We start from the raw sequence: 21,348 nt of genomic DNA, 5'->3' as shown, positions 1-21,348 counted from the left end.
GGACTACAGTGTCACAATCTCTGCTCACTGCAACCTCCGTCTGCTGGGTTCAAGCAATTCTCCTGCCTCAGCCTCCCGGGTAGCTGGGATTACAGGTGTGTGCTACCACACCCGGATAGTTTTTGTATTTTTAGTAGAGACGGGCTTTCGCCATGTTGGCCAGGCTGGTCTCGAACTCCTAATCTCAAGTAATTCACCTGCCTCGGCCTCCCAAAGAACTAGGATTACTGGCACGAGCCACCGTGCCCGGCCTGTACATATTTCTATGGCCATAGATTTATGTCCCTATAGCTATGTAGTTGCTGATGTCAACAAATGTTAATAAAACTCTGGAGGAATCAGTGCAAATAATTAGGAATGTTTATTTCTTGAAAGTATATACTTGAAAATATAATAATATGTAGAATGTTAATAATTACTAAAATTTAAATATTAATGATAAAATTCATAATAAATATAAGTAACAAAATATCACAGCCTAGAAGACTCCAGAGTCCTGCGAAGATAAACGTGACCTTTTACAGCTGAGGAGAAAGGAAACCTCCCCCTGCACCTGCTCCTGGGACCCCTCCCGTCCTCAGTGGGTCCCGAGCGCCCCCTGGTGGCCCCGCGCGCCCCTGCAGGGAGGTTTGTGTCTGGGCTCACACTGGCCTCCCCTCACTGTGTCTCTCGTACAGTAATACACGGCCGTGTCCTCGGTTTTCAGGCTGTTCATTTGCAGATACAGTGTGTTCTTTGAATCATCTCTTGAGATGGTGAATCTGCCTTTCACAGACGAGGCGTATTCTGATGTCCCACCATTAGCTTTGTTTCTAATGAAACCTACCCACTCCAGCCCCTTCCCTGGAGCCTGGCGGACCCAGTGCATGTAGTAGTCACTGAATGTGAATCCAGAGGCTGCACAGGAGAGTCTCAGGGACCCCCCAGGCTGGACCAAGCCTCCCCCAGACTCCACCAGCTGCACCTCACACTGGACACCTGCAAACACAGAGACACTCTGGTCAGAAATTGCCACACAAATCCACTGTTTCTCTCACTCATGTCCGCTCACACTCAGTGTCTCTAGTTCTCCATGAATCACCTCTTAAAATAGCAACGAGAAAAACCCAGCTCAGCCCAAACTCCATGGTTGGTCTTCTGTGTTCAGTGCTGATCACCAAGTGGAAACTCTTGGGACTCCCAGGGCTGGGGCTCCTCTCCCAGAGCTGCAGGGTCAGGTCTGGGCTGGTTTTCATCAGCAGAGGGAGGGCCCTATTTGCATGTCTCCTACTATATAGCAAGCTCTGGGGTGGGACAGCTGAGGAGAGGACAGGGCCCAGATAAGATGACTGTGCCTTGCAGGAGTTTGGTGACAATGATGGTATTTGGCAAATATGCTGCCTTATTATAAAATTATGCTGTGATAAACACTTTGAACTGATCATCCTATTTTATTTTTACATATTTGTGTAAATTATGTTTTGTCGCAGTCAATGTCTCTCCATGTACGGAAGTGAAAGTAAACCACACGTGGAAAATGGGCTAAGGGTGTATTTAAGAGCTCATGTCTGGATAGGTAAGCCCTGGTATCTGGGCCTGTGGTCCTCATCACTGGCCCCACTTACTCCCTGAACCAACTCCAGGACAGAGCTTGGGATGCCTAGTGTGGTTGTGGAGCCCAATTTCTGTATTGAGAACATGTGTAATTTTGCTGCATTCTAGCATTCACCTAAAATATGGTGAGAACTAGGATTCAGGCAGATAAGTTCTTAGGTATTTTTGAAATTTAATATACATTTTTCTATCTTTCTATCATTCCTTTCTTGTCTAAGTATCCATTTGTTTGCTTGTAATAAATTTAATAAGTTTTAGGTTACATATAATAATCTCTCATATATTTATATTGTACAGTTGATAAACATGATGGAACCGTCATCGTTATCAAGGTGGACAAGAGAATTCTCAATATTTCCTTTTGTTCTTCTGTATTCTCATCCTTTTCCCTTTAATCCTTCTATCCCTTTCCCTGGCAACTACTGATCTTTACATTGCTGCAGATTCATTTTAATTTATCAGAATGTATATAAATGAAATAACATAGTATATACTCTTATTTATTTGGGTTACTTAACATAAACAATTAGATACTTTACTTCATAGTTTGATATAGCATATTTTTTTATTATAAATATTGGGTAGCATTCTAGCAGACAAATTTACCATAATTTGTTTTTCTATTAAGCAGCTGAACAATATTTGATTTTTTTATTATTCTAGGTCTTACTAAAGATCTGCTATTGCCAAAAAACACATGAAGAAATGCTCATCATCACTGGCCATCAGAGAAATGCAAATCAAAACCACAGTGAGATACCATCTCACACCAGTTAGAATGGCCATCATTAAAAAAGCAGGAAACAACAGGTGCTGGAGAGGATGTGGAGAAATAGGAACACTTTTACACTGTTGGTGGGACTGTAAACTAGTTCAACCATTGTGGAAGTCAGTGTGGCGATTCCTCAGGGATCTAGAACTAGAAATACCATTTGACCCAGCCATCCCATTACTGGGTATATACCCAAAGGATTATAAATCATGCTGCTATAAAGAAACATGCACACGTATGTTTATTGCGGCACTATCCACAATACCAAAGACTTGGAACCAACCCAAATGTCCAACAACAATAGACTGGATTAAGAAAATGTGGCACATATACACTATGGAATACTATGCAGCCATAAAAAATGATGAGTTCACGTCCTTTGTAGGGACATGGATGAAACTGGAAAACATCATTCTCAGTAAACTATCACAAGGACAAAAAACCAAACACCACATGTTCTCACTCATAGGTGGGAACTGAACAATGAGAACTCATGGACACAGGAAGGGGAACATCACACTCCGGGGACTGTTGTGGGGTGGGGGGAGGGGGGAGGGACAGCATTAGGAGATACACCTAATGCTAAATGACGAGTTAATGGGTGCAGGAAATCAACATGGCACATGGATACATATGTAACAAACCTGCACGTTGTGCACATGTACCCTAAAACCTAAAGTATAATAAAAAAATAAAATAAAATAAAATAAAAAGGAAAAAAAAAGATCTGCTATTAAGCTTGGAGATGTACATAGAAAAGGAATATATTTTTCTTATTTTTACAACTGCATCAACAATAACAGATAAACAGAGAAGATGGAAGTTTGAAAATTTTCTTTAATACTTTCAATATTTAAAGTTTCAAACAAACAACAAATCTGGTTTAAGGAGAAGCAAGTTCTTGCAGAGAGTAACAAAGGCAGGGTTTGAAATTACGTATTTCTATGGCAGAGTCTGGAGTATGACATAAAACCTATTACTAGAGAAAATAGAAATATATTTTGGGTTGCTTGAAATTGTGTGTGGTAAGCATGCTGTCGTGTGAAATTGTAATTCACCATAATTTATGAGGTGCTCAAATAAACACAGAGACTCAGATTCTTTTTGGAAAAGGTCCACATAAGACGGAGAGGATGACTTGATGCACCTATATGTTGTTATATGTTTATATAAAGGCCATTTTCTAATAATACAGAGAGTCACGTACATGAGAATAAACATAGGGGCGGGTGTCCAGCGGTGAAATATGATGGTGATGCCAAACCCCAACTCCAGCACCTTTTCCCTCTTCCACCTGCCTTGATGTGTGTCCTGAGCGCCTCCTGCTGCTCCTGAGCTTCCCTGCAGGCAGGTTTGTATCTGGGCTCACAATGTCTTTCCCTCGCTGTGTCTTTTGTATAAAAACTCGTGGTTGTATACTTTTTGCTCAGGTAGCTCAGCTGTAGGAAAAACTGTTTTTTGGATGTGGGTCTGGAGATGGCGACTGGACTGTTGAGGAGTGGGTTGGAATGTGCACTCCCTCATGACGTGTGCACCTGATCCACTCCAGTCCCTTCCCTGGGGGGCTGACGGATCTGGCTCCAGCAGGAAGCACTGGTTGTGATGGGGAATCTAGAGATGGCACAGGTGAAGGAGAAGGTCTGTGAGGGCTTCACCAGGCCAAGAGTGCACTCAGAAACACAGTTGTCGACATGCACAGATTCTGAACAACATGTTGAAATTCACAAATATGCAAATTTTGATGCATATATAAAAACAGATTAGTATTGGTATTGATATATAGAGGGATGAGAAATAAACTGAAACTGATATATCAATGGCCACCTGATTTTCAGCATAAGAAGCAAAAATATACGATAGATAAATCAAAGTCTCTTATTAAAAGGGAGTTAGAAAAACTGGATGTACACATGCAAAGAATCAAGAATCAAGAATTTTAGTTTAGAATAAACCCACAAATCAACTCTAAATGGGCTAAATAATTAAAAGTCTGACCTGCAATTGTAAAATTTCCCCCACCCAGAAAATAATATTAAGGATGATTTACTATATTTCAAATTAAAGGCACAGACAACAAAAGCAGAATTGAACAAGTGGAACTAAATCACAACAAAAGGATTCTACAAAGCATGGAAAAAATTCCAACCTATAGAATGGGAGAATATAATTGCAAGCCATGCATTTGAAAAAGTGTTAATATCCAAAATATACATGCAACTTCTACAACTCATTAGCAAAATGATAATTGGGTGATTGTATAGTGGTCAGTTTTACACCTGAAAACATAAAAGATTTAAGAACATAGATCCCATGTTAAAGGTTCTTCCCTCTGGGTAATGGTAAGTTTGATGGTTACACTCAGTTATGGTAGACTTTGTAGTTATTCAATCCAACATTAATACAGGTGGTGTTAGTCAGGCGCAGTGGCTCACACCTGTAATCCCAGCACTTGGGAGGCTGAGGCAGGTGGATCACCTGAGGTCAAGAGTTTGAGACCAGCCTAATAAATATGGTGAAACCCCATCTCTACCAAAAATACAAAAATTAGCCAGACGTGTTGGCATGTTCCTGTAATCCCAGCCACTGGGGAGGCTGAGACAGGAGAAGTGCTTGAACGCGGGAGGCAGAGGTTGCAGTGAGCCGAGATCATGACATTGCACTCCAGTCTGGGTGACAGAGCGAGACTCCATCTCCATATATATATATATAAAATATATTATATATTATATATATCCACGTATGTATATATGTGTGAAATATATATATTTAGTGTTGTGAATTTACTTAATAGATGTTATTAAAACTGTCATGAGCTGATTCTAGGTTACACTGACATTGATAAAACGGATGGACCTGATTCCATCACAGCAGAACTGGAGAAAATGAAATTCCGTGGTGATTCAGCAGCTTCACTTCTCTCTGGGACCTCCAGCCTGCACTTATTGATGGATGATCTAGGGACATTGGATATTCCCAGACATCTCCAAAAACTGTCATTCTCTATGTCTCACAGAAATGTGGCATGTCCACCTGTAGCTTGTCAGCCGTGAATAACAGACAGAAAGAGACTCTAAAATGTAATAATATTTATTCTAGGATGTGCATTGAAATTGAAATATGTATGGGTGCATTCAGGGTGGTAAAGGAAGATAAGGAATTAAGGAAAAATGAGGAGGTTTACATCAGCTGTTTTGAGACAATTATCCCTGACTAGAAGGGTCAATAACATGGGTGACATCGCTGTAAGGTTGAACATGCAGATGCTGGGCAGATATTCTTGGAGAAGTAATTATTTTAAGGTTGTGATGGCCTCAGTACAAGGCTGTGGCTGTTCAGAGTCCATTTATGATAGTTCTTGTTATGAGGAATATGTGTGTTAGAACCTCCTTCATGGCCTCCCCCAGCTTCATTCATTAGGGTTTTAACACAAGTGGATCCATTTGGATTTTGATAAATTTCACAAGTTCTTTCTAACACTACTTCTGAAGCAGATGACTCTGACAGTGTACATGGAACAGGGTTAATTCCACATCCACATCCCAATTTGATCAAATAAGTGTATCCCTTTCACTTTTAATGGCCAATTGTATTCCCAAATGAGTCTACACACAACACAGTGGAGGTTCCTGAGGAAATGGGGAGAGAAGGAAATCCCATCAGCTTCTCCCACATGGCTGCAGGAGCCACAGCCTGAGCCCAACCTGAGCTCCAAGTAAATGCCGTGAGCCCTGGAATGTAGACCACAGAGACCATCTCTTTCTTTTTCATAAAGCAGAAAAAGCAAATAATAAAGGGAGAACAAACGCTCCAAAGAAAGAACATGGATTGGGAGCCAAAGGAGCACTAGGTCAGTGCTGATGCTGACTGGCTTTAGTGTCAGGAGAAGGGTCAGACGTGAACCCTGTGAGCTTCTACATGACACTGAGCCTGGCCCAGCCTCTCTGTTGGCTGCAGTCAGAGTCCCTAAAAACTGTTCTAGTCTGGGAATCTCTCTGAGGTTTCTGTCCTGGGCCTGAATGGAGGCGACTCATCAGACATCCGTGAGCTTCCTCAGGACTGTGATCCTGGTGACAACGGTTGAGAACTTTTCATCTTTGTAAGCACCAATGTGCATTTGGTGCATGAGAGGGTGTGTCCTCATATTAAAATGATCTTTTGACAATATGTAGAGATGACATTAGGAAGCACAAAATTCTAAAATTAGAGAGGTTCGTTAGAGAAACTGTCGAAGAAGATGAAGTCCCACATCCTGACAGGAAATCAGCCTCCATCTGCACCTGCCTCCGGGGCTGACTCTGATCAGTGGGTCCTGAGCGCCCCCTGCAGCTGATTTCTCCTGAATGTTCCTGCAGGAAGGTTTGTGTCTGGGCTCACACTGACTTCCCCTCATTGTGTCTCTTGCACAGTAATACACGGCCGTGTCCTCCGCTCTCAGGCTGTTCATTTGAAGATACAGCGTGTTCTTGGAATTGTCTCTGGAGATGGTGAATCTGCCCTTCACGGAGTCTGCATAGTATGTGCTACCACCACTACTAATGTATGAGACCCACTCCAGCCCCTTCCCTGGAGGCTGGCGGATCCAGCTCATGTACCAGCTACTAATGGTGAATCCAGAGGCTGCACAGGAGAGTCTCAGGGACCCCCCAGGCTGTACCAAGCCTCCTCCAGACTCCACCAGCTGCACCTCACACTGGACACCTGCAAACACAGAGACACTCTGGTCAGAAACTGCCACACAAATCCACTGTTTCTCTCACTCGTGTTCACTCCCACTCAATATCTCTAGTTCTCCAAGAATCACCTTTTAAAATAACAACAAGGAAAACCCAGCTCAGCCCAAACTCCATGGCGAGTCCTGTGTGTTCCGTGCTGATCACCAAGTGGAAACTCCTCGGAATCCCAGGCCTGGGGCTCCTCTCCCAGAGCTGCAGGGTCAGGGCTGCGCTGGTTTTCATCAGCAGAGGGAGGGCCCTATTTGCATGTCCCCCACTATATAGCAAGCTCTGGGGTGGGACAGCTGAGGAGAGGACAGTACCCAGATAAGATGACTGTGCCTTGCAGGAGTTTGGTGACAATGATGGTACTTGGAAAACATGCTGTCTTATTATAAAATTATGCTGTGATAAACACTTTGAAAAGATTACCTTATTTTATTTTTACATACCTGTGTAAATTATGTTTTGTCAGAGCCAATGGTTTCTCCATGTACAGATGTAAGTATGTGTCTGAGAGCTCATGTCTGGGATGGGTAAGCCCTGGTACCTGGGCCTGTGCTCCTCATCACTGTCTGCAATTACTCCCTGAACCAACCCCAGGACAGAGCTGGGGGTGCCTAGTGTGGTTTGTGGAACCCATTTCCTGTATTCAGAACATGTGTGATTTTGCTGCATTCCAGCATTCACCTAAAATATGGTGAGAACTAGGGTTCAGGCAGATAAGTTCTTAAGTATTTCTGAAATTTAATATAGATTTTTCTATCTTTCTGTCACTCCTTCCTTGTCTAAGTTTCCATTTGTTGCTTGTAATAAATTTTGTAAGTTTTAGTTTACAGATAATAAACTTTCACATATTTAAAGTGTACAGTTAATAAACATGGTGTAACTGTGATCCTTATGAAGGTGGACAAGAGAATTCTCAACGTTTCCTTTTGTTCTTCTATATTCTTCCTCCTTTTCCTTTTCTTTCTTCTACCATTTCCCTGGCAACTATTAATCTTTATATTGCTGCAGATTCATTTTAATTTATCAGAATTTATAAAAATGAACTAACATAGTATATATTCTTGTTAGGCTTATTTTAGTTAGCATAAATAATTAGATATTTTACCTTTTAGTTGTGTATATCAGACATTTACTTATTATAAATTCTGAGTAGTATTCTAGCAAACAAAATTTACCATAATTTGTTTTTTACTAAACAGTTGAACAATGTTTGACTTTTTATTATTCTGGGTCTTAAAAATCTGCTATTAAGCTTGGAAATGTACTTACAAAATGAATATAATTTTCATATTTTTAAAAACTGCATCAACAATAACAGATAAACATGGAAGGTGGAATTTCGCAAATTTTCTTTAATACTTCTGATAATTACAGTTTCAAAACAAATAACAAATCTGAAGTTTAGGAAGAAGCATTTTCTTGTAGAGAGGAATAAAGCCAGGGTATGAAATTACCTAAGGCAGAGTCTGGAATATGAAATATAGGCTATTCCAAGAAAAAAATAAAAATATATATTGGATTGCTTGAAATAGAGTGTGGTGTTTCGTAGTGTGAAATTTTAAGGGACCACATACTGAAAAGCTAACCTATCCTCTTGGAACCCTTTTCCCAAGAAAGGGGACAGTCACAAAAATATTCCTTCCTCCAAGTGTCTGTCTGGGAGAAAAGAAGAGCCCACAATTCTGAAATGTATATTCAGACCCAATTCCCTTATTTCCACACAGAACTAAGAATATACTCTTCAAAGGAAAGCCACTGAAACCAGAATCCTAGTGTCACTTGTTCAACCCCTCAGGAATTGTGATGGGAACAGAGGTCCCCACCAAAGGTCTATTGAGAAGCAGCTCCCCTCTTTTTCTTATGGAATCAGAGCTTTAGTCTGCAGGGCAGGGCAGCAGAACTGGAAGGTGGTGATGCCGATGGAGAACACTGGAGCTGGGAGAGGGAACACCTGGAGAAAACAGGAGGACTCTACCCCAGGGGAAGGGGCAAGAACACACAGACCAGCATCTCCTCTGGAGGAGGGTCAGGAACACTGGCAAGGTCACACGCAGACCCAGGGTCACAGTGCCTTCCTAGGAATATGGACCAAGGAACATGGACCTAGGAATATGGACCCTTTAGTCTAACGTCTTTCACCAATTTAGAAGTTGTCAGTTAAATAAAACACTTGAATGCACCTGAGGGAGCTGAAAGAGATTCTCTGGAGGATGAAACAAGGTGAAGAGACAAAGTCAAGCAGAAAAGACAAAGAAGGTATCACTGGAGGATCTGTGGTCTCTGATGGACATAGAAGAACAGACTTCAATTAGTTTTTGAAACCTTTATATCAGTCTTTACTAATTTATGTGATAAAATGGTCGGCCTCATCAATGGAGTCTTATTATCGCCATCAGGGATGAGTGTCCATGTGGGCACGTGGTGCAGCTCTAGTCATGGGGGCAGGGGAGATGGTCTGTTGAGGTGTTCCTTGTCCTTCAGATGAGAATTGCAGAACTGTCTCTGCCCTTTTTCCAGCCAATATATAATATATGTGTGTGGCCCTTGGGAATGTTGTCACCATGTCACTGCATGATGGGAGTCACTGGGTTGGGGGTGTGGTGAAGCTGACTTTCTGGATGTATCAGTGTGGAAAATTGAGAAAAGAAGCTTCCTGGGCACATGAGCCATCAAATTATTCAGTCCTGGAGCCACTCACCTCCAGGCTTCTTGTTTCATCAGGTTGTGATTTTCCTCATTGTTTAATCAGCCTAGGTTGTCTTTCTTCACTTTCTGCTAAAGTAATCGCACATAATAATCCGGAGGCTTTGAGATAAATCAGTAACTAATTGGATAATTAAAACAAGCCCCAAGTGATGTCAGTTACTGTGTGGTTAATGATGTGATGGACAGGAGACATGGCTGGATACTGAGTGTATTCACATCTATTTTATCTAGATTAGCAAAATATTTTGTATATCCCTTAGCTACTTTTCCCATTGAGACCCTTGATTTATCATTAACTCTTGATGAGTAACCCCTAAATAATATATGTGGTGGTTATTAACTAATAATTTATATTACCAGTACAAACTTTCATTTGGGATATAGTCCTCTACCTGACGTAAACTCAGCCCATAAGGCAGAAGTTATTACATTTATTAGAGCTTGTCAATTAACCAAAGACCAGGATTAAATACAGATGTTCTACAGTAGTGCAGAATTGTAAAACATGCTGCAGGCAGAGCATATTTTATTTGCTTTATTTAAATCTTCTGGAAACCCCATCAAAATGAACAACAAGAAAGACAACAAATTCCTACATTCTAGAGACCTGACATATAAATTTGAAACCAAATGCAAACAAAAAGAAAAACAGAAAACTAGTATGGAAGCTAGAATAATGTTCTGGTGCATCATTACACACAACACTCAGTCTTAACCTGGTATGTAATATTATCTAAACATAGAAGGCATTGCCATTCTTCAAATCATACAGAATTAATCCCACTCACAATATTCTGGATATGTTGAAAAATCACATCTTTAAATTAAAAAAAACTTCTAATATAATATGAAAATTCTTTTTTTTTTTTGAGACAGAGTCTTGCTCTGTTGCCCAGGCTGGAGTGCAATGGCGCGATCTTGGCTCACTGCAAGCTCAGCCTCCCGGGTTCACAACATTCTCCTGCTTCAGCCTCCCAAGTAGCTGCGACTAAGGTGCACGCCGCCACACCTGGCTAATTCTTTTGTATTTTTAGTAGAGACAGGTTTCACTGTATTAACCAGGATGGTCTCGATTTCCTGACCTCGTATCCGCCCGCCTCGGCCTTCCAAGTGCTGGGATTACAGGTGTGAGCCACTGCGCCCGGCTAAAATATGAAAACTCTCTTGGCCAAGAGTTATCCCACCAGCACTATGGCACTCTGGTCCCTCCCTCAGGACACATCAGTTACTACCCTATGACTCAGAAGCTGTAGGATTCATACATTGAAAAATATTTCCCTCCTTGCTCACCTCCGCCCTGTTGCATGCATGTGTTACACAATATTGAAAGTAATTTTTGTATTATACTCACTCCAATCACCAGAAGTTTAAGGTTGCCTTTTTACGTCATGTTTTAACAGTGTTTTGTGATCTTCAGCCATGGAATTATGTATACTGGAAGAAACATCAGGAAAAAACATCTGCCGTTGAAACATATTGGAATAAATCTTATCAGGCACTACTGATGAAAACACTGCAGAACAAACTCCGGGAATCAATTCTCGTGTTGATATTTTGCAACCAAGGAATCACTTCAGACCAGATGTGGTGGCTCATGCCTATAATTCCACTGCATTGGGAAGCAAAACCAGGGGAATCATATGAGACTAGGAGTTCAAGACCACCCTGGGAAACACAGAGAGACCCCATTTCTATTTTTTTTCTTTATTTTTTTGAGACGGAGTCTCTCTCTGTTGGAGACCCCATTTCTATGAAAGAGTTTCCTTAAAAATCGGCTGGTTGTGGTGCTGCACCCCTTTCATCCTAGCTACTCTGGAAGCTGAGACAGAAGGATTGTGTGAGCCAGGAGTTCAAGGTTACAGTGAGCTATGATTGTGCCACTGCGCTCCAACCTGTGCAACAGAGTGAGAGCCTATCTTTAATTATAATAATAATAATAACTAAGAATATTTCACAATTGTAAGGCTACTCAAATAGAAGATACTAGACTGAGTATCCTCAGGAATCCTCTGGGGCTTCTGATGTTCTGGAGTAGACAGCTTACCTAAGACATTCAGGCTAAGCAGATGATTTTAGATGGTGAAAAGTCTCCACACAAGACATTGGAACACGACCCTCGTCTAATCCCCTGTCCCATGCCTTCACCTCTTTCTCCTCATTTTTCTCCTCCTTTTCATTATTATTTGCTTATTCTTTTAAGCAGTCTTCTCATTTTTTGTAGAACTGGTTGTTTTCAACCCATATTCATGATTTTTATAGTTGCTGCATAGAATAAATCATCAGACTATTGTTTTGAGCATGACTGTTGATAAGTTAAGGCTCATTCCTCCATCATCTCTTTTCTGTCTCACACAACATGAATAATCTAGTCAGGAATCACAGGAACTCCCTCATTTGATGCCACTGGGAGGTTCAAGCCCCACAAACTCCTTTCTGTGAGTGAGAACCCTCACTCTGCCTCCACCACCAAACCACTGTAGAAACCCTGAGCCAGTCTCCTTTCTTGATCTATTGAGTCATCTTGGACATTCCTGAGATACGAGGACTAATCTTGGCAGACACATCAAGAGGTAATTAACCTTTCCATATTTACATGGGGGGGTGTGTGGCACCCCCAGATGTCACATCCACACTATATTTTAGTTGAGATCTCTTGGCCTTTGCATTGCTTCAACTAGAACTGATGCTGCGAGCTTGGTGCCACGATCCCTAACCACAGGACCCGCCTGTTCTCTGAATGAACTCCAGGACAGAGCTGGACATGCCTGGTGTGGTTGATTAACCCCTGTTATGTAATGAAATCATGATATCATTTTGTTGTATTCTAGTTTTTCCCTAAAAATGTAGGTAGTCGTAGGCTTTATTCATGTGTATATTCTGGATTCTTTGATTTCTCATATATATTTAGTTAAATATTTAATTCGGTGTTGAGGAAATTTAAAATTTCTTCAGTTTGTTGAGTGAAGTCTTTAATGCCCTTGTTCTGTGATTTTCTTTTTTCATTTCTCATATATTTTATTCATCTCTGTCTAACTCATTTTCTACCAAAGTATATGTGTTTAAATTTGTAGTATTTTAATGAGGTAAAATTAGCAAATAATAGCCATCCCGTAATGTGTACAATTTGAAAATAGTGACATAACCATTACCTTTCTCAACATAGAAAAAAATCAACTACCCTCAAAATTTCCTCTTGTTTTCCTATAACTCCGGCTTCCTCCACCTTCTCTTCTCACACCACATCCAGAGTCAACTACAGGTTTTCTTTCTGTAACATTAGTTTTCATTTTATAGAATTTATAAAAGTGGAATAATACGTACGGACTTATATTTGTTTGTCTTATTTTACTTATAATACTTACTTGTGAATTCACCCTTGCTGTTGAGCGTGTCCAGCAGGACCTGATTGTAACAGTGGGTGTTTTTCCAGTGAATGAATTTACCACAATTTGTTTACTGATTAAGCTGCTGATTGATATTTGGATTGCTTTCAGTATCAGGGTATTATTTAAAAAGCTGCTACTCAGAGAAGTACACAGCTAAGAAGCACAACGTTCTTATTCTTACAGCAATATGAACAGCAACTAAACTGGAAAAACTGAAGTTTAATCAACTGTCTTCAAAACATCAGGAAATTGAAGTTATAGAATTCTCTGTGTATGTGTGTGTATGTGTGTGTGTGTGTGTGAGAGAGAGAGAAAGAGAAACAGAGGGCTTGTGAGTAAGAGAGAAGGAGGGAAAAAGGGGGAAAGAAGTAAAAGAGATCCTACATAATTTACCATAATTTATGAGGAGCTCAAATAAATACAGGGACTCGGAATCTTACTAGAAAAGGTCCACATAAGATGAAGAGGACGACTTGATGCACCTACATGTTGTTATATATTTACCTAAATGCCGTTTTCTAATAATACAAAGAATCACGTACATGAGAATAAACATAGTGGAGGGTGTCCAGTGGTGAAATATGACGGTGATGCCAAACCCCATCTCCAGCACCTTTTCCCCTTGCACCTGCCTTGATGTGTGTCCTGAGCACCCCGTGGTGTCCCGAGCGTCTCCTGCTGTTCTCAGGACCCTGCAGGGAGGTGTGTGTCTGGGCTCACAATGTGATAGCCTAAATGTGTCGTACTCCTGAATCCACAATTAGACCTGAGCAGCAATCACGGGCAGTGGAGGTCGCCTCACATGGGGAAACATCCGACTCTGCAAAGCTGCACATGGTGGCCTCTGCAGGCCCTTAGTTGTACAGGAACAGCACCTCCCTCAGACTCAGAGTGAGGACAATGTGCTCTATCTGGGGGAGGTGAGGGTTAGTGTGTGGAAAGAACCAAACTCACTCTAATGAAAATATCTTTGTACTTGGACAGAAACCAAAGTTTACAAGAAACCATGAACTTGGGGTAAAGTAGGAAATTACAATTGTTTGCAGTCTGCGTGCTTGCTTCTCCATGTCATCTAAGAGAACCAAGGAAAATCATGTTTTCTTATGTTCATTTCCATAAAAGGTGTTTCCACCCTGAGAACGCACCTCCTATACCTCCAACGTCAGGGAGAACCTGGACCAGGAACCCGGCACAGCTCTCTGACACCATCACCCAGGTTTTGACAAAGAGACACATCCTAGAGCTCCTCCCAAACCATGACGGTGCACAGTGAAGATGCTAATGCGTGGCTGCTGCTGGGCACATGGGGGATTCCTGATGGGCAGCTATGCTCCGGGAAGAACCAATGGCCTTGATGGACTTGGCTTGGACCACAGGGTTGTTACGAAGCTCCATAAGACTCCCATCTTCTCCAGCATTCATTGTGAGATTGGCATAGTGGGCTGACAGTGTCTACAGCCTCACCTGGCCTCCTGCACACTTTTCGCCTCTTGCCTCTCCCCTACACTCCACCACCTGCACCTCACACTAAACACCTACAAACACAGAGACATTTTGTTCAGAACCTGCCACACATAATCACTGTTTTTTCACTCACATCCACTCATGCTCAATATCTCTAGTTCTCCATTATTTTCCTTTTAAAATAGCAACAAGAAAACCCAGCTCAGCCCTAACTCTATGGTGAGCCATGTGTGTTCACAGCTGATCATCAAATCAAAACTCCTGGTAATTCTGGACTGGGGATCTTCTCCCAGAGCTGTCGGGTCAGGGTTCTACTGGTTTCCATGAGGAAAGGGAGGTTCCTATTATCATGTCCCCTCCTCTGTAGCAAACGCTGAAGTGGGATGCCTGAGGAGAGAGCAGAGGCCAGGGCAGATGTGAGACTCCTGGAGGAATTTAGTGTTGATGGCAGCATTTGGAAAATATAATTTTTCATTATGTGATTTTCTCATTAAAATTACTAAGTAATTAGTATTTTATTTCTCTTTTACATCTTTGAAAAAATAGAAATATAACTACATTTATGAAACTTTAAGAGATAGGAAGGGAGGAATATGCTGAGACCAGCTCGGTTGGGGAGTCCCTAACCCAGCAGCGCTAGAGGAATTAAAGACACACACACAGAAATACAGAGGTGTGCAGTGGGAAATCAGGGGTCTCACAGCCTTCAGAGCTGAGAGCCCCAAACAGAGATTTACCCACATATTTGTTAACAGCAAACCAGTCATTAGCATTGTTTCTATAGATATTAAATTAACGAAAGTATCCCTTATGGGAAACGAAGGGATGGGCCCAATTAAAGGAATAGGTTGGGCTAGTTAACTGCAGCAGGAGCATGTCCTTAAGGCACAGATCGCTCATGCTATTGTTTGTGGTTTAAGAATGGCTTTAAGTGGTTTTTCCGCCCTGGGCGGGCCAGGTGTTCCTTGCCCTCATTCCCGTAAACCCACAACCTTCCAGCACAGGCTTTAGGGCCATCATGAACATGTCACAGTGCTGCAGAGATTTTGTTTATGGCCAGTCTTGGGGCCAGTTTATGGCCAGATTTTGGGGGGCTTGCTCCCAACAGGAATAGAAAACAATAAAAAAATGGGGAGACTTCAACACCTCACTCTCAATAGTGTATAGAACATCTGCAGAGAAATTCTTAGGAAGCCTGTGGACTTAAGCACTGTTGAACAAACGGGCCTAATAGACATCTACAGAACTTTCCAACCAACGGCAGCGTAGTATGCATGCTGCCCAAACACACTATAAATAGTCTTCATGATAGGTTATATATTAGATAAAAAATGACTCTCAGCATTTAAAAAAGTCATGCCAACCATTCTCTAAGTTTTTCAAAAATGGATGAGGTGCCAACCTTCTAAATTCTTCCTGAGAGGCTACAATTACCATATTACAAGTAATAGACAATGGTGAAAGAAGAAAATTAAACTTCAGACAAATTTTCTTAGTACATATAAATAAACTACTCCCTAATAACAGTCAACTAAGTTCTATAAGACTTTAAAAGGATCCTACACCATGACAAACTCAAATTTATTTTTGAGATGCACTGATTATTCAACATCTTCAAATCCGTAAGTTTGGAGTGCTAAATTAAGAGAATAAAGGAAAAAATCCATTAATTTCTCACCAGAAACAGAAAATGACATTTTAAAAATTCAATATTTCATAATAAAACTCTAAAAAGGAGGAATACAAGAATATAACCTGTGTATAATAAAAGTCATTATTGAAAGCCATACTTTTATTGTACTTAAGAGTTAAAGTTAAAATATTTTGCTATATTATTTGTAAAAATGCAAGAATAAACTTGATGACACTTTACTTCCAGATTTCACAATAACAAAAGTAGAGTAATAAAAACAGGACAGTATCAGCATAAATATACAGAAAGAGCTGAAAAATAAACTGATATATTGATGGCAAACTAATTTTCATCATGAGAACCAACAATACACAATGGACAAACCAAAGTCTCTCCCTAAGAGGGTGTTAGAAAAACTGGATCTACACATACAAAGAACTGAGAATTTTAGGTTAGAATAAACACAAAAATCACTCTGAATGGGCTAAATATTTAAATATATGGTTTGCAACTGTAAAATTTTCCCCACCCAGAAAATAATATTAGCAATGATTTCCTACATTTTGCATTAAAGGCACAGACAACAAAAGCAGACTTGAACAAGTGGAACTACATCACAACAAAAATATTCTGCAAAGCATGGAAAAAATTCCAAGCTACAGAATGGGAGAAGATAATTGCAAGTTATGCATCTGAAAATGTGTTACTATCCAGAATACACATGCAGCTTCTACAACTCATTAGCAAAATCATATTTGCCTGACTGTATAGTGGTCAGTTTTTCACCTTAAAAACTTAATCACATAGATTTCATGTTAAAGTTTCTTGTTTATTGATAATGGAAAGTTTTATGGTACACTTGCTTATGCTAGACTTTATTGTGAATTTACTGAAGACATGATGATATTAACCCTGTCATCAGCTGACTCTAGGTTAGGTAGATTGTCATTCTTAAAACGGGTGGGCCTGATTCTATCAGAGCAGAACTGGAGAAAGTGAAACTCCGTGGTGATTCAGCAGCTTCACTTCTCTCTGGGACCTCCAGCCTGCACTTATTGATGGAGGATCTTATGGACACTGGATATTCCTAGACATCTCCAAAAACTGTCATCATCTACGTCTCACAGAAAAGTGGCATGTCCATCTGTAGCTTGTCAGCCATGAATAACAGAAAGAAAGAGACTCTAAAATATAATAATATTTATTCTGGGATATGTATTGCAATTTAAATACGTATGGATGCATCCAGATTAGTAAAGGAAGATAAATAATTAAGGAAAAATGAGAAGGGTCACATCAGCTGTTTTAAGACAATTATCTTGGGTTAGAAGAATCAATAACAGGGGTGACATCGGTGTAAGGTTGAACAGGCAGTTGTGGGGCAGATATTCTTAGAGAAGTAATTCTTTTAAGGTTGTGTTGGCCTCTGTGCAAGGTTGTGGTTTTGCAGAGTCTATTTATGGTAGTTCTTGTTGTCAGGAATATGTGTGTTAGAACCCTCCTTCATGGCCTTACCCAGCTTCATTCATTAGGGTTTTAACACAAGTGGCTCTATTTTGATTCTGATAAATTTCACAAGCTCTTTCTAACACTACTTCTGAAAAAGATGACTCTGACAGTTTGCATAGAACCGGGTTAATTCCACATCCACATCCCATTTTGACCAAATAAGTGTATCCCGTTCACTACTAATGGCCAATTGCATTCCCAGATGATTCTACACACAACACAGTGGAAAGTTCTGAGCAAATGGGGAGAGAAGGAAGTCCCATCAGCCTCTCCCATGTGGCTGCAGAAGCCACAGCCTGAGCCCCACCTGAGCTCCAAGAAAATGCCTTTAGCTCTGGAATGTAGACCATGGAGACCATCTTTTTCTTTTTCAGGAAGCAGGAAGAGCAAATTAAAAAGAAAGAACAAACACTACAAAGAAAGAACAAAGTCGGCGAGCAAAAGGAGCACCAGGTCAGTGCTGATGCTGACTGGCTTTTGGGTCAGGAGAGGGGTCAGATGTGGAACCTGTGAGCTTCTACATGACACCGACCCTGGCCCAGCCTCTCTGTTGGCAGTGATCGAACTTCCTAAAGACTGTTCTAGTCAGCGAATCTCCCTGATGTTTCTGTCCTGAGTATAATTGGAGACGACTCACCAGGCACCTCTGAGTTTCCTCAGGACTCTGATCTTGGTGACAAGAGTTGAGGACTTTTCATCTCTGTAAGTGTCAATCTGCATTTGGTGCTTGAGAATAGGTCCTCATATTAAAATGATATTTTAAAAAATATGTAGAGATGACATTAGTAAGCACAGAATTCTAAACTTAGAGAGGATCACTAGAGAAACCGTGAGGAGAAGATGAAGTCCCACATCCTGACAGGAAACCAGCCTCCATCTGCACCTGCCTCCGGGGCTGACTCTGATCAGTGGGTCCTGAGCGCCCCCTGCAGCTGATTTCCCCCCAGCGTTCCTGCAGGGAGGTTTGTGTCTGGGCTCACAATGACTTCCCCTCACTGTGTCTCTCGCACAGTAATACACGGCCGTGTCCTCGGCTCTCAGGCTGTTCATTTGAAGATATAGCGAGTTCTTGGCGTTGTCTCTGGAGATGGTGAATCGGCCCTTCACAGAGTCTGGGTAGTATGTGCTACCACCACTACTAATGTATGAGACCCACTCCAGCCCCTTCCCTGGAGCCTGGCGGACCCAGCTCATGTCATAACTCCTGAAGGTGAATCCAGAGGCTACACAGGAGAGTCTCAGGGACCCCCCAGGCTGGACCAAGCCTCCCCCAGACTCCACCAGCTGCACCTCACACTGGACACCTGCAAACAAAAGAAACCCTGGTCAGAAACTTCCACATATATCCACTGTCTCTCTCACTCTTATCCACTCACACTCAATTTTTCTATTTCTCCATTACTTACCTTTTAAAACAACAACAAGAAAAACCCAGCTCAGCCATGGCTCCATGGCGAGCCCTCTGTGTTCAGTGCTGATCACCAAATGAAAACACCGGAAAATCCCAGGGCTGGGGCTCCTCTCCCAGAGCTGCAGGGTCAGGGCTGGGCTGGTTTTCATCAGCAGAGGGAGGGCTCTATTTGCATGTCTCCTACTATATAGCAAGCTCTGGGGTGAGAGGCCTGAGGGGAGAGTGGGGCTCAGAGCATGTCGGAGTGTCCTGGGGGAGATTTGTGATATTGACAGCATTTGGAAATTGTGGTTTCTTATTGTCAGTTTGTTCTGTGATAAAACCTTAAAACCTATAAATCTTATAATTTTGTAATTGTTATTTTAAAACAGTTGTATTGAGGTACAGTAGATCAACAGAAAGTGCATATTTTTAAAGTTAGAACAAATCATCTTCTATTTTTTCACATACAGTGAAACCATGGTATGTAGTATCAATGTTATTTCCATGTAACAGATGAAAAATTACCAGCAAAATCACAGATCGGTTGTTCAATCTCCCTAGTGCTCACATTTGGTCAGGGTGACCTGGGTATCTGGGCCTGTGCTTCTCACCATTGAGCCTGACTGCTCCCTGAACAAAGCACAGCACATGGGGGGTGGCACCTAGTGAGGTCTGCAGAACCTTTTCTCTGTAACGAGAACATGGTGTGATGTGTGTGCACTGTTGTGATTACCTAACAAATGCGAAGAAAAGCACGTTTCCTACAGTTTTATTTTCTTGAGTGTCATACATTTCTCATGTTGGTGTCTATCTTTCCATCAATCTTTAACAAATTATCTATCCACTTATTTCCAATACCCTCATTGAGGCATTATTGCTATATAATAAATATTGCATAATTAAAGTGTGCAGTGTAGTAAGCACTGAAGCTGAGCATGGTGGTGCACACCTGTAGTCCCAGCTACATAGGGCAGAGGGAGGAGGATGGCTGGAGACCCAGGGTCTGAGGCTGCAGAGAGCTGTGATCTCACCACTGAGCTCCAGCCTGGATGACAAAGCAAGACCATGTCTCCAAAGGAAGAAAAAATGTAATTTCTCATGTGCTCACCTGTGCATCCAAAATAACAACCAAAATAACGACGATTACAGTTAAAAGCTTCCCAGTGTTCCTCTCCTTCCTGCCTCCCAGTCATTTCCCCTCACCATACTGAGTCAACCTCTCATCTTTGTTACTTTAGATCTATTTTTCAAGATTTTGTTAAAGTGAAATCTTATATTTTCAATTTCATTTGTGTGGCTTCTTGCTCAGCATAATTACTTGTGAGTCAGTAATTTGGTTGTGTATGAAGAATGTGTTGATTCTAATGAGGAACAGAATTGCAGTTAAAGAATGCACCCACGGTATTTATCTAGAAAGCTCCTTAATATTGGCATAATTTCCAGTTTCTGAGTATTACAAATAAAGCTTCTACTCAGCCTGGAGATGCAGGCATCCCAGAAAATATATCATTTTTACTAAAACAACTAACTTTAGTAAGCTGCAAATCAGCACATTTTCTTTAGTACACCAGATTACTGATGTTATAGTACAATGAAGAGACCTTACACCTTGTGAAAGTCAGTGACTTGCAGGAACAAACAGGAAGAGAATATGACCTTATCTGGGGCAGAGGCCTGCAAATGTCATGTAATCTAATGCAAAATTATATTAGACATATCCATTGGATTGTTTAAAATTGAGTATAATAAAGAAGTTATTGTTTAAATTCTCAGAGGACATACAACTGAGGGATTCCTATTGCTATTGAAACCTTTTCTCCCAGGATTGAGGACACATCACAAAAATCTCCACCTTCTCCCTCTCAAGATGGTTCTGTGTGGGGAAGCAGAACAGCAGCTGTGGCTGAAATGCATCCAGACCCACCTCCCTCACCACCACTACATGACCAAATAATTAACATGCAGGGGCAAAACCACTAACACCTCTGTGTTACTGGCACTGGAGGAACTCATAGAAACTGGGGTAGAAGAAAGAAAAGCTCCAAAGCTCTGTCCATTCTTTCACGAATAACAGCCTCATCTCCCACCTCCTCTCTCTTCCCTCAGGAAGAACAGCCTCATCCTGCTGGGAAGGGCAGAAAAGAGGAAGCTGAAGACATCAGTGGGAAGAC

The 21,348-nt window shown here is 41.3% G+C and overlaps 1 pseudogene and 1 gene segment (V, D, J or C); both read right to left on the bottom strand.

Annotated features, from left to right (window-relative positions):
- Positions 1 to 598: 598 nt before the first annotated feature.
- Positions 599 to 1,127, bottom strand: LOC100603772 (annotated as a pseudogene). The gene is made up of 2 exons (XR_004027925.1): positions 1,082 to 1,127; positions 599 to 978 (listed from the first exon to the last, which is right to left on the bottom strand). The product of XR_004027925.1 is annotated as an immunoglobulin heavy variable 3-72-like (transcript).
- A 6,001-nt stretch (positions 1,128 to 7,128) lies between these two features.
- LOC100586493 lies at positions 7,129 to 19,236 on the bottom strand. The segment is given in 4 exon segments: positions 7,129 to 7,166; positions 12,339 to 12,342; positions 18,781 to 19,088; positions 19,191 to 19,236. Coding segments are annotated over 4 exon segments (396 nt in total).
- Between the last annotated feature and the right edge of the window lie 2,112 nt (positions 19,237 to 21,348).

This window comes from Nomascus leucogenys, chromosome 22a (genome assembly GCF_006542625.1).
Source record: "Nomascus leucogenys isolate Asia chromosome 22a, Asia_NLE_v1, whole genome shotgun sequence".
NCBI lineage: Eukaryota > Metazoa > Chordata > Mammalia > Primates > Hylobatidae > Nomascus > Nomascus leucogenys.
This window is presented reverse-complemented; position numbering and strand designations above follow the sequence as displayed.